At 33.6% G+C, this 14,703-nt stretch overlaps 1 protein-coding gene across 1 annotated transcript in view; it reads left to right on the forward strand.

Annotated features, from left to right (window-relative positions):
• Nucleotides 1-6,187, forward strand: part of LOC141584199 (uncharacterized) — a 195,700-nt gene extending 189,513 nt beyond the window's left edge. Inside the window, exons 9-11 of the mRNA XM_074397101.1 lie at nucleotides 4,740-4,911; nucleotides 5,842-5,920; nucleotides 6,143-6,187. Of these exons, the coding sequence (XP_074253202.1) occupies nucleotides 4,740-4,911; nucleotides 5,842-5,920; nucleotides 6,143-6,187 (296 nt within the window). The remainder of the gene's footprint in view (nucleotides 1-4,739; nucleotides 4,912-5,841; nucleotides 5,921-6,142) is intronic.
• The last annotated feature ends 8,516 nt before the right edge of the window (nucleotides 6,188-14,703 follow it).

A 14,703-nucleotide genomic window follows, 5' to 3' on the forward strand; every position in this document is an offset into this window, starting at 1 on the left:
TAGTTAAGCAGACTATTTTGATCATTTACTACATGAAAAGTTTTGTATTTGGTATTTCCATGAAATAAAAGTAAATAGGTGTGATCCCTATGCTCAAATAAGCAATAAAGTATAGAAGATAAGACAATAATTCAAATAAACACTGAGACTCTGATAAATCATATCAGCTGATATGTATTAGAGATATCAAAAGGAATAAAGGTAACTAAAATTGTGTAAGACCTTATATATAAAATAACAGGTGGCAAACAGAGAGGTGGAAATGACATTTCAGGCAGAACTATCAGGAGCTAACACAGATATGAGAAATTATAGAGAATATTTAATTTTAAACCAGTTTGATAAAAAGCAGTGGTCCTTAGCTATGATTTACAATCATCTGGAGAGATTTTTTAAAATATAGCTTGTCAGTCCTATTCCTCAGAGATTCCGATTTGGGATTTTGTATTTTCAAAAACTCCTCAAGTGATTGTATTATTCAGTCGGGTTGATAAACCAGTAGATGAGAGTAGCTGATAATATCAGAGCAGCGACAAGAAAGGAAAGACTGAAACAAAGAATTTGATTTTAGGCTAGGGAAATCACATTTATTTCAGGGGGAAATGGAGAATTCATAAACTATGTTTTGAGGCTCTTATATGTTAAATGAAAAGAATTAAAAATCAGGAAAGTGACTTTGAAAAACTTGTCCAAACATGTAATGCTGACCAATGAGAAGAAGTTGGGTGAAGAGGGAATGAGGAAAAAGTAAGAAAAAAAAAAAAGACAGCTGATTGAAAGACATATATATATATATATATATACATACACACATATATATGTTTATACTGCACATAATATGTAATATATGTTCATGTATATAAAATGAATATATTTCTATTGTAATATTGTGGATGCATGGAAATGTTTTACTAATCATAGCTCTCAGTTTATTAACTTTAATGGCTTGATTCTGAAAGGATTCTGTAATTTCCAATATTAAAATATTCAATCTGTAGGCAGATGTTGAGGAAGACTAGTGAAGAGGATTTTTTCCTAAGTGGGATCATAGAAAAGCCCCAAATTTCATGGGTAATGATCCATTCTGCTTTAAAACGGAATTGCCTGCCTTATTAATGAAATCAAAAATTCTAATTTTATAACCACAAACTGAAAATTATTTAGAACATACACTATTGCTGTAGCACCAAAGCAGGCAGGAGGGTGGGCAGAAAGAACAACATATTAGACATAACCAAAAGAAAAAGAGGTTTATCATAGCTCTTCTTTTGTCAAATGAAGTCCATAATGAAATCATTAGATTGCATGGAAATCATCAGCTATGCCTTGATGGAGGTGGCGGTGATGCATGCCAGGTGAAAGGAACTATGCAAGGAGTCTAAAACTGTGCCTGACACATAACTGTGCATTAGATAAATTAATGAGCAGTAAGAAATGCCTGGTATTTAAGGCAATGTAGGCAAAAAACAGAGACTAAGACTTTAGCCGAGGCTTTAATCATGTCTGATAAGTACTATTATTTCCTTTAGATGTGCCATGTCAAAGCATTGGTATCCTACAAAGAGGATAAATAATCTTCTTGTTATAATAATCAGGTAGCATATGTACTGTTAGAGCTGTGTATATATATATATATATATATATATATATATATATATGTAATGACCATCTCTCTACTATGCTACAGTAGAGATATTTTTATTCATAGTTTACAGGTGAATAACTTAGAATTTGGATAGGTTGGTAATTATTTGTGGCAGATCATTATGAAGCAAAGTCCAAGACCCTCCATAATTGTGTTTCTTTTTTCATACATAAAGATTTTTCTGTTTGAATGTGGGAATAAAGCAGAGATCCCATTGAATATTTTCCCTTGGCTGCACAGACAACTCTTTCAGTTGTGCACCTTAGAGGTAACACTATCACTTCCTTGCTGATTCTGACTGTCACCTTTTCAAGGACTAATAGTTTCCCCAGATTCTCAAGAAGTGCTTTGCTTGTGGTTGGGAAGAGGTCAAGATTTCTGATAAAAAAAAATACATGTGTAAAACAAAAATATAAAAACACGTACATGGCACACATAAACCCCCATACATGTATATGATAAGAATTTATTTTTTTAACAAATATTTGAATGTGTACAGTTTCAGTGAGACAGACAAAATCTATGCCATCATGAAGCTAAGCTTGTCATGGAGATAGATAGAAAAAAATAAATGCATAGAAAGCTAGGAGATTACATGCTGTAGGAGGTAAACATAAAATAGGATAATGGTGATTGTAGATTAAGACAAGAATGCAATTTTGTATGGTGTGGTTGAATAGTCCTCATTGAGATATGGACATTTTAGTTAAAACCTGAAGATGTAAACTGTGAAATACTTGTAAGAGATTTCTTGGAAAGGGAACAAAAGTACAAAGGTCTTACAGGAACAGGATGCCTAAAGCTTTTGAGAAAACATAAGGAGGTTAATGTAAATAAAGATAGTAGTCAGGGTGAGACTAAAATAAGATGAAGATAGAAAGGTAAAGGGAAATTTGGTGTGTGTGAATTTGAAAGACTATAATGTTAAAAATGAGAATGGTTTATAGAGACCAAAATTTTCACATTAGCTAGTTATTCCATTCTTATCCTCTTTGGAGGCTACTTAGAAAGTCAAATTATAACCACAATTTTATTTAATGAATAAAACATTAGGAAAAACTGATCCTAAGATAATCTTCATGATGTTATCGCTAGCTAAATTGAGATATGTTTGCCTTTTATGGAGAGAACATTTCAACAGCGGAGTGTAATGTCTTTTGTCACATCTCATCTCCCAACACTACTGGATGCATCCTGTCCCAAACTGTTTCAACAGTTTCTGTCCCTGCCCCCACACTTTTGTTATAAATTGACCATCTGTCTTTTTTTTAACTAAAAATTTTAGCACTGACCCTGCCAGAATTCTACCTAGTCATACATAGACTTTTCACTTATCTTCCTAATTAGAATGGTGGTGTCTTTGGAACTCTCAAATCACCAATTAAATTTAATGTGGTTGTGATCTTTTTACCAAGATTATGAAAGTAATAAGATGTTAAACATGTACCAGACCCTGGCTAGTTGTGTTTGGTGCATGCTTATACTCGATCATCCCAATAAAACTATGATGTACCAATAAGTAAGCCTCATTCACAAGTGAGAAGCTTGATTAATTATACTTGCACCAAATGTTATTGTCACAAATATCTGCCCTTTCCTGGGGGGAGAAACATTCTTTCCCATTCCATTTCTGTTGGACTTAGTCATATAACTTGATTTGTAGGTGAAAGACTTAAGAGCCGCCTATATTTATATTTTATTGGCTAACCCAAGTCATATGACCAAGCCCAATATGAATGGAAGTATCTTTTCCTCTTGAACACAGATGTCAATGTCTCTGATAGCGTACGCTTCATTAACTTTGGCCTCAGAGTGAGGACAATGTAAAGAGGATCCGTAACTCACTCTGGTCGTGGAGTATGAGTGGGAAGTAAAACTGTATTTATTATGAACCTCTGAAACTGAGTGTACCTGGCACATAGTAAGGGCTCTACCTGTCACCTATTTTCATTATTGCCTTCTTCACTATAATAAGCTTATTACTTATTTTTATTCGCAACTAGATATTATGTATTGAGGTTACAGGAACTATGTTTTCCAATTGGTATCCACAGTATTACTCAACTTAGCAACTTATGCAAATATCAGAGTAGCTGCAGGGTAGGTAATTTAAAGTAATGATCGGAAGCACAAGTCAGAGGAAAGAAACATGATTTAAATTTTTGTTTGCTGTTATGGCCTGTGCAATCTGGACATTTTGCTTACACTCTGAATACTTACCAGTGAACTGAGGTTAATGAGATCTCCCTATAGCTTTGATGAGCATTAGCTAAAATAATGCATAGGAAGCCTTAAGGGCAGAGCACACCAATAAGTGCTCAGTCAATGCTAGTTTTTACTGGTAGATGCTTGCTACTAATGGATATAATGGGCAAAGAAATTATTCTAACAATTTTACAATGATTCTGTATTTTTTCCTGATATTTTGAACATATGAAACACAATCTTGCTTTCCATTAAGCTCCACTTACGTTATTCTCTGCGTGTTTTCTATCTGTGAATATTGCCTCTGTAACAACATTTTTTGGTTAATAGGGAGTTTATTTTTTGGCTTCATACCTCTAGTTGAGCATAGAGGTGGTTCATGGTAGATGCCTAATAAATATTCGCTACTTGGCCTTTGAAAATCCCAGGTATTTTAGCCAAAGTTAGATTTCATTTTAGCAATCTCAGAGAGACCGTTCATAGACTCAATAAAGCCAAATTTATGTTCCAAGTCATTCTTAATTCTTGTAGATAATAATGTTTGACTCAAAAAGACCATTCCAAAAACATTATGGATTAGTATTCACAGTGACAACTTGATGTAATTCATTAGTTCACTAAATATTCTCAACAAACATCACACTAAAAACAAATCTTCTCAGTAGATTGAGCTTGTACTTTGTTTTTCTCATCCACATTAAATTAGTAGTCTGAAAGGTCACAGACCTAAGTATGTTCAACCTTGAAAAATGTTTACTTTTGCTACAATATATCAAATTATCATTATAGAGAGAGGTCTTTATTTCTCGGTGATGTTTACCATAGTGAACCAACTTTTGAGTTATGTATTTAAATGGTTTCATGTTTTTCCTTGTCTGTTCCAACACAGGCATCAACTGTGAAATAAATCTAGATGAATGCCTATCAGAGCCCTGTCTCCATGATGGAGTTTGTATTGATGGCATCAATCATTATACCTGTGACTGCAGGAGCGGGTTTTTTGGAACACATTGTGAAACAAATGGAAATGATTGCCTTTCAAATCCTTGTCTACATGGAAGGTAGCTATTTTTATTTTTTGTTATTATTAGCTTTATGAAAGTATGTTTAACTCACAATATTTAAGACTTAATGTCAAGGAAACGTTGATAAAGATAATTTTAATTATGCTCTTTCATGAAACAAGAGCTAAGTAGAGTTAAGATGACAGATGCTGCCAGTTTTAGCTAATGCAATGTACTGATACATTATCTCTGCCCTTCTTTTATTTCTGTTCATTAGCATAAAGTAGTTTTCAATAAATGTGGATTAATTAGACTTTAATATACTTAAAGGTAACTGCTCATGTTAATAGAACTAGCAGGTAAGATGATGAGACATTCTATTATTTGCTCTATGGAGAGAGAATACAACATGCTTAGTATTTAAAGTATTCCTAAGTAAACTGGTTCTTTCATACTTATGTGTATGAAAGGTATTTTATGACTCTGTGAATCTGTATAATAACTCTCCTGCTCATGGATAAAATATTAGTTAATGCACATCTAGAGTGAAGGTATTTCTAGAAGACGCAGGTGGCAAAGAAGAATGTAACACAGATGCACCATGCTGCTTGCTTCTGCGTCACTTTTATTTTCTAATCCTGCCACCTACTTTGTAAGCAGGGAAAGGAGAATGAAGGTTGGTAGCTCATTGCAATGCAGCCTGGCCATAGCTAACTTCAGTTTCTCATATAAGCCCTAGACACACTTTTTATCTTTTAAAACTGTTCCTTCTTTTCATTGCCATGGGGAAAATGGCAAAAATGAAAATTGATCCGATTTTTTAGTCCAGTCACCTTCAAGGATAAGAAACCCAGGAATAAACTCTGCTTTCTGTTGCTCATGGGAATGCTTTTTTCACCTGAACTAGGAAAGAAAAGTTTAAATGGTAAAACTCCCTTGAAGTTAAGCTTTAACATCTACTTATTTGAAAATTTCACTCTGTTTCAGGTGCACAGACCTTGTTAATGAATATCCATGTTCATGTGATGCAGAAGGGACTAGCGTACAATGTAAGATCAAAATTCATGTAAGTCTTATAATTTTATTAAAGTTATATGATAAAAATTTAATTTAAAAGAAACATCCAGTTGCTTGCTGTAGGTTCCAAAGTCATTTCTCCCACAGTTGTTGATAATTTAACTGTTATCTCACCGTTCCTCCATGTAATTCTTTGGCTGCTCCAAACAAATCTATGAATCACAGCATTTTTTTCTGCACTTTTACCATTCTTTGTCTCTTGTTATTACAGAATTCCACAGTTTCCCTCCTTACCCCCACCACCCCACCAAACTAAATCCTAGAAGTAGCCATTATCAACAGTTGCTCAGATGGCTTAAGTTTTACAATCTGTCTTGTCCTCCCGGTCTTAGGAGACAGAGGTAACTATGAATCTGTAGGGATGACATATAATTCAATTAATTCAGACATCCCAAGGAGAATGTAGTTACTGGATGTATATACAAAGAAGTAAGCAACACCTTTAAATTCTCAGGATATGTCTTTCAATCTTGAGGGGTCTCATGTGCTGTGACTAGTACATAGTATTTTATATGGAATAGCTCATTTGTTGAGAAATGTTTGTTGACTGAAGATTGTGACCATTCTTAGTGGATGAGAATTTTGTGAGCTTTTTGGAATAATGAGGAGTTCTTCCAAATCATTTTTGATGGATAATAACATGGTAAAGGGAGGAAGCATACAAATTAAATGCCTTTGCCATTGTGAAACCATGGGTATTTTATTTAAATTCTTTGTGTCTCACTCCCTCATTGGCTATACTATTTCTGACATCACAGGGTCATGTGTGGGAATGCACATGAAATACAGAAGCTATTCAGTAAGTAGCCCTTCCAGATAGGGATGATGGAGTAGTTAAACGCATTCAGGGATAACCAGGATTGAATCTCTAAGTTGCTGTAAGTTCTATATTGCTGCTGTATGTTCTCAGACAAAATAGTTTTGTTTTGAAATTGTTTTAACTATTAAATAAAAGTAATCACAGTAACTACCTCAGGTTATTGTAAGAATTAAATGAGATAATTAAATGAGATTAGCACATTTTCTGACATACAGTTTTAAAAACGATAATTATCTGTTGATATTATTATTGTTTGGTTCTGGATAGAGAAAGCTGTTATTGATGTGGAAAAGGAAATGTAATAAATAAATTTCCTAGCAGAGAATGAATGATCCTACACCTTGTTTGCATTACTGCAAAGGCGTATTGCCTGAATAAATTTCTAAAACCATATTTCTTGATAGTGTAAGTATCATACTCTTATTTTTGAATTAAAAATATCAGTAAATAGACATTTTTGACATATGTATGCATACATACATACATACATACTGCCCATCCAGCATTATGAGAACAGTTGTTAAAAAAATTCTACCTAAGTATGTCTAGATTTTGTACTAATATTGTTATTTTAACATTAAAAACAAACTCATTTTACTCAGTGAGTTTTGTCTTATTTCGTATAACTGAGGAATCATTCTATTAAAATGCAAAGAGTCCTGACTCATTCATTCTAATAGCTATAAAGTATTTCAAATAAACATTAAGAGCCACACTTACCTGATGAGAGTACAGGCATACCAGCTTACCTAGATCCTATAAATGAAATAACTTTTTACAAAGTGTTGACTAATTTCATCAGGAAAATGCCATTTCTGATTATTGTAATTTACATTTTCCCAGATTACTATCAAGATTGAGCATCTTTCCATATTATGATTTGTCATTTGTAGTTCTTCGTGCCTTGCCTTCTAAGGGCCCTTTTTCTTTCTGCTTACTTGTCCTTTACTTTTTTATTTTTCTGTATTGTTTAAAATTATAGATAAAATTCAGTAGTTTCTGAAAAAATGCAAATATTTTCTAAACTTTGCACACTCTTTCTTTATACAACTTATGCATTGTGAGACTTTCTAATTATTCTTTACCTTTGTTTTTCTGACTGGACTTTGCTTCCCTCCAAAGAAATCCTTCACACTGTAATATTTTAAATATATTTTTATATTCTCATCTACTAAAATTATAGAATTCATGATCGTTTCAGTTCTTTAAGTCACAGTGAATATATTATGATTGATAAAAGGTGGGAATCCAATTTAATGGTTTCTTTTAAGTATAATCATTTTTTCAAAAAAATTTATCAAAAGGTTAATTCTCTCTTGATTTGTTTTGTTTGACTCTCCATATAATAAGTTTCTATATATAGGTTAGTTCATGAAATATCCTGTTTCTTTACTCATTTTCTCATTTGTACCAGTGCCATCTACAATAATTATTAAAGTTTAATCAAATTTTTAAAAAGTTACCATGTTTCACTAATACATTAAGGGTACTCCAAGTGTAGTTTTGGTCATTCATTCTGTAAATCTTGGATATTATTGGATGTCTGTAAGAAATTGAAATTAATAATAATCAGATATACTTCCTACCTGACCAGATCCACATGGAAAGTGATCTACATATCTCTCTCTCCAATGATCTATCTCTCTGTCTTTCTTACTAGCTGACCTATTTATTTTATCTTTCTCTGTGCTGAAATGCTTAGATAACATCCTCTGAAGGAGATTCATGACCTGTATTACAAGGCTAAAAAGACAAGAGCAATGGAGAAAGATAAGCAATACTACCTGAAAAGAGCACTCAGGTCAATACAGGGCAAAGTGTTGTATGTGAAATTTCTTGGGAGTGGAAAAATACAGTTTATATTAGGGATGAATAGGCAACAACACTAGCAAAATTACTGTGATGGTTAATATTGAGTGTCAACTTCATTACATTGAAGGATACAACGTGTTATTCCTCGGTGTGTTTGTGAGAGTGTTGCCAAAGGAGATTAATATTTGAGTCAGTGAACTGGGAAAGGCAGACCCACCCTCAGTTTGAGTGGGCACAATTTAATGAGCTGCCAGCTCAGCTGGAATAAAGCAGGCAGAAGAGCATGGAAGAACTAGACTGGCTGAGTTTTCCAGGTTTCATCTTTCTCCTGTGCTGGATGCTTCCTGCCCTCAAACATTTGACTCCAAGTTCTTCGGCTTTTGGATTTCTGGACTCCCACCAGTGATTTGCCAGGGGCTTTCGGCCCTTCGGTCACAGACTGAAGGCTGAACTGTTGACCTTCCTACTTTTGAGATTTGGGATTGCAACTGGCTTCCTTGCTCCTCAGCTTGCAGACAGCCTATTGTGGGACTTCACTTTGTGATTGTGTGAGTCAGTACTCTTCAGTAAACTCCCTGTCATATATACATCTGTTCTATTTGTCCTGTTCCTCTAGAGAAACCTAATACACTTGCTTTGTTTTGGTTTTTGTCCAAGTGACAATTAGTGAGAAGCTTTAAAAGTTAGAATTAATGCTAGAGAAAAGCAAACACATGCCTGGGGAGAGAATTTAAGCCATGACTAGTGAAAAAAATGTAAATTAAGTTGTAGATGTGCACATACAGATAAGAAAAGTGAGCAGGGCAGCATAGAAAGCAGATATTTTTCTTTCAACTTTGATAAGACTTAGAAGGATGGCATGTATGCATTTCATATACCATGTGTATGTGGAAGCAGTATTATTTTTTAAATATAAAATTATAAATATATGTTATGTGCTAAAATGGAAAAATCTAATTACAGAATGAAAAAATCATGACACTCTCAGATGAAATAGAACTAAGAGAATTTGTGCTTTAATTCATAGTGAACATATTGTTATGAGCAGACTTAATATAAAGCAAGGACTCATGTAAGTTCTCTAAATAAAAAGGAAAGAATTGAAGGACTATGTGTAAATAGCAAAGACACGGAATCAACATAGATGCCCATCAGTGGTGATAAAGAAAATATGGTACATATACATCATGGAATAGTAGAGTGATTAAAAAAAAAAGTGTCATGTTCTTAACAGCAACATGGTTGCAGCTGGAGGCCATAAAACTGAGGTAATTAATTCAGGAAAAGAAAACCAAATACCATATGTTCTCACTTATGAGTGGGAGCTAAACGTTCAACACCCATGGACATAATCATGGAAACAATAGACACTGTGGACTAGTAGAGGGTGAAGAAAGGGAGAGGAGAATGGTTTAAAAAAATGGCCTGTTGTATACTATGCTCACTACCTGAGTACAGTACACGCCTGTAACAAGGCTGTGTGTGTATCCCTTGTATGTAAAAAACTGAGTACACACACATGAGTGCAGGTATTCCTATTTCTCTGAGGGTGAACTGTAATTTATGAGGAGCTTTTTATATAACTTACATTTTGTCTATCATGTATATTTTTCAATATTTTGTTATTTTGTTAGTACACAGTGGATTCTGGTATTCAGAAAATTATTTTTATGTATCCAAATTGACTTGATTACAGAACTCTAAAGGTTCTGTGGTTTTTGACAAGTTTAAAGGGGACTTATTTAACAAGTTCTTCTCATTCTTTTTATTTGAAATTAAATGATTGATCCATCAGAATGCTTTACAGGAAAGGGTATGAGTTGGAGTCCATCTCCCTCAACAAATCGTCGGCATTTTCCCACAAATTATTTTAGAGAATATCAATATCCTTCAATTAGAAACAAATCTTTAAAATAAACAAGATCTTGCAAATTGGAACATTTATTGCAAACACACAGAGTACCTTGCTTTTTCACTTAATCTATCATAGCGGATTATTCTACTTGTATATAGTCTATATTACCATATATTGTTCCACTTTCTTCTTATTAATATTCTGTTGTGTGGAAGTACCATGTTTATTTTATCCATACCCTTTTTTGGATATTTAAATTTTTAAGTCTGTTGCTCTTAAAAATTCTTTCTGTGTTTTAGGTGCAGAAGTTTGAGTTCATTATATTCTGTTTCATAGCAGAAAAGAATCAGCACTAGTTTTAAGACCCTCTGTTGCTCATTTGTTTACTGTGCCCTACATATTTGTGTGTTTATGAGAAATGTTTTTCTACATATTTGTTCTGGCAAAATGTGAATATTACTTCTTGGTATATGTATCTTTTGTTTAAGTAAATGTCCTTGTGTTCTCCAGGTATTTGTTCTCTAGCTATTCTACTATTTGCCCTCCTCAATAAATCTTGAATCCCTAAGTTAGGGAAAGCTCTATCACAACTCATGCAAAACTTAGCCCAAACCTGGATCAGAAGAGCAAAACAAGTGGGGGTGAGAGAAGTTGCATTTCCCTTTCCAAACTCTTTTGACCACCAAGAGCAACCACATGTTGCTTACAGTGCTACAGATTCCATAGTTACATCTAATCAAAGTGTTCTCAGCCTTTTGGATTGCCCAACTCTGCAACTTGCAAAGTAAAAGCCCACAGCACTAATGAAATTTTGAATATACACTTTTGAAAAACACTGGAGTACACTAGCAGTTTTTATGCAGAACTGGACAAAGTTCATGGAATTCTGTGATGGTTAATAGGCCTTTGCAGGGGGAATGGTAAGGACTTATTAGCTACAATGTTCTGTTTCCACTATTCACATAGCAGTTCCCTCTGTATCTGTTGCCCTTTCTCCAAGATCTTAATTGAAGAAAGTATTCTACTACTAAAAACACCAGTGCTAAAAAATAAAACATGATGCCATGAGAGAAGTGTTATGGTAAAGATGACATTGAGTAACTTCCCGTTCTAAGCAGTTCAGAGTTCACAGAGCAAACCTGTGGATCTAAACCATATCCCTCAGAAAGAACACAACTATCTGAGTCAGTGAGATAACTGTCACATTTGCTAACCCAGTTAGTACTTTGCCCTGTCTACGGATTTCACAATGAATATAATACTGCCCTGTTCCTTTCATGCTCCTACTGTATATTTCCTGGCATAACATTTTCAGTACAAGTTGAATGAATATATCACCAGGGTCAAGCTCAGTTGTGTAGATTACCCTGGTCTGCAGGATTCCTCCCAACTTCCATCTCTTTCTCTGAATACTCAGCCTTTTATATATTTTATTTTCTGAAATTACTTTAGTGAACTCTTGGGGGAAGCACTTTATTATATTAAATAAAATATAGCAAAGCAATATAAATGATGATGAACAAAAGAAAAGGCATCCTTTTAAATTTTTAAACCAGGAAAGATCAAGAACTTTAAATGACAATTTGATTTTCTCTAAAAAGAAATTGCCTTTGTATTTCCCATTAAGCTTTCTAATTAATTTAGTAAAAGATTCTTGAAACCCTGGAGACAGAACTTTTGGCAGTCTAAAAACTATCCCTATCTTCCCATGGGAGATAGAATTCAATTAGTTTGTGTAATGCTTTCCGATAAATCATTCTATACATATCTAGAAATAGAGCTAAGAGAAAAACATGTTTCCATGCCACTCCCTGTAGAATTCTGCGTTTCTATTCTGTAAATAAAACTGCAATACCACAGGATAGTTTCCTACTATGCGCCCTTGGTTTTCCTTAACAAGATCACATTTTCAGCAAAAGTGAAACAAATATCATAGCATTTGTTTATAAAAATATACATTTAGTTCTAACACTTGAGAGGGTGTACAAGATCACCATTTAGGTTCTAGGCATGACTGGAATATTATACTGAAGTCCACGATTCATTTCTAATTGAGGATGACACTAATTAATCTCTCTGATACAACATCTAATTTTCCAATGGATATATGATACTAATGGAAAAGCTTCCATAATAATCTTTTCAGTATGAGTTAACACTTTTTAAAAGTCACTAAATATTTGTAAGCATGTCAATTAATGAATAATAATTCTAGGAAAGTATCACTTTTCAAAGTAAAATGCTGAAGAAGTATTTCATGCTTGCATATGCAATTATCCTTGAGAATATAAGAACTCAGGACCTAGAGTACAAAATGATTCAAATTTGTTTATGTTCATCAAGGTATTATCTTTAGAATGCTCATTGAAAATCAACAGTTTTACTAATGATGTCACCACTCTCCATAAGTTATTTCTCAGAAGTATGTGTGCAAATCTTTTCAGTTAACGTTATGAAAACTAATGTCATACCATGTTTATGGTACTATGACATGTGTTTTCCACAATGTAAGTATATATATAAACCCTACACTGTAAACTTAAAAGCATATGGTATGATATGGTAGAAGCTAAATATACACAGAAACATATTTCTTGTTCAAATTAAGTGCCAAAAGTTAGAAACAGAGGCTGACTGAGCCATTGGCCTTCATAGTGGAGAGGAAAGAAAGATAATATTTACTGCTCACATATGATATTTAAGACACAGTGCCATTATTTTACTTAATTCTCATAGCATACCATATGAGGTGGGGGATATTATCACCATTTTGGGCATCAATGTCGTTACAATAAATAACCATTTGTTGAATTAGTAAGTAAAACTATGAGAAATTTTAAAATATTTTTAAACTTAATAGGTATTATCCAGATTCCTCCAACTCTACAAGACATTTGCACTGCTGCAGCAATATGTGTCTGAAATGTTGGGCATACAGTTGGAAAAATGCATGGGGAAAAGTAATTAAAAGATTATGATTGGATTCAAACTTCAGATACCATAGATGTATTAGGTGTTTTAAATGGATATAAATCCATTGTAAAATGTTTGTTCTAAGTATGTGATCAAACCCAGAATTCCTTTGAAATGTAATGGAAATACTATTAATCATTGCTCTAGGAGAGCAGAGCTGAACTGGGGCTGTTTTGGGAAAACTGAGAGGCACTGTATATACTAAGGGTGTGAATAAAAGTGAATTCCTGTCATTCTCTGCAGAGGAAATTTGCTTTAGCACCATTTTGGGAGGGGACAGGGGCAGTTCTCTGACATAATACACGTTTTTACAAAGATCAATAATGATTTTTTACCTAGTAAATCAGCAATAGAATATTTGAAGGGTTCTTTCTGGTAATAAAAGTAAAAAAAAAAAAAAAAACTAGTAAAAACATTTATTTCAATTACTAAAGGAAGGAAATGTCAAAGAAGCTTATATATCAGTTTTTTTAGATTATGTTTAAATAAAAATGTAATTTGATTAAAATGGTCAGCCTTATAATAATAATCAAATTTGATTCTCTTATTTCTTAATCTAGGACTGCACATCATTCCCTTGTATGAATGAAGGCTTCTGTCAGAAGTTGGCACATGGATTTACTTGCATTTGCCAACATGGGTACACTGGTGCATACTGTGAAGAAAGCATTGATAATTGTGCTAAGCGTGAACTTAATTCGGCCCTTTGTCTTAATGGAGGGATTTGTGTTGATGGACCTGGACACACTTTTGACTGCAGGTTAGTGTTTATTTACCCACAGGTAACTAAATATGTATTTAAGAGTACTTATAAACATCCCACTAGCAATGCACTCTGCAATGTAAATACTAAATTTTAAAGTAATATTTCATCTCATATATATATATATATGTATGTATGTATGTATCTGCACAACTTAGCAAATAATGGTTACAAATGGCATTGAGTATGTTTTCCAAATATCCGCATCCTCTCCAGCATTTGTTGTCTCCTGATTTTTTAATGATCACCATTCTAACAGGTGTGAGGTGATATCTCAGTGTGGTTTTGATTTACATTTCTCTAATGATCAGTGATGATGAGCTTTTTTCGTATGTTTGTTAGCTGCATAAATGTCTTCTTTTGAAAAGTGTCTGTTCATATCCTTTGCCCACTTTTGGATGGGGTTGTTTGCTTTTTTCTTGGAAATTTGTTTAAGTTCTCCATAGATTCTGGGTATCAGCCCTTTGTCAGATGGGTAGAATGCAAAAATTTTTTCCCATTCTGTTGGTTGTTGGTTCACTCTATTGATAGTTTCTTTTGCTGTGCAGA

The sequence above is a fragment of the Saimiri boliviensis genome, chromosome 4 (assembly GCF_048565385.1).
Source record: "Saimiri boliviensis isolate mSaiBol1 chromosome 4, mSaiBol1.pri, whole genome shotgun sequence".
Taxonomy (NCBI): Eukaryota; Metazoa; Chordata; class Mammalia; order Primates; family Cebidae; genus Saimiri; species Saimiri boliviensis.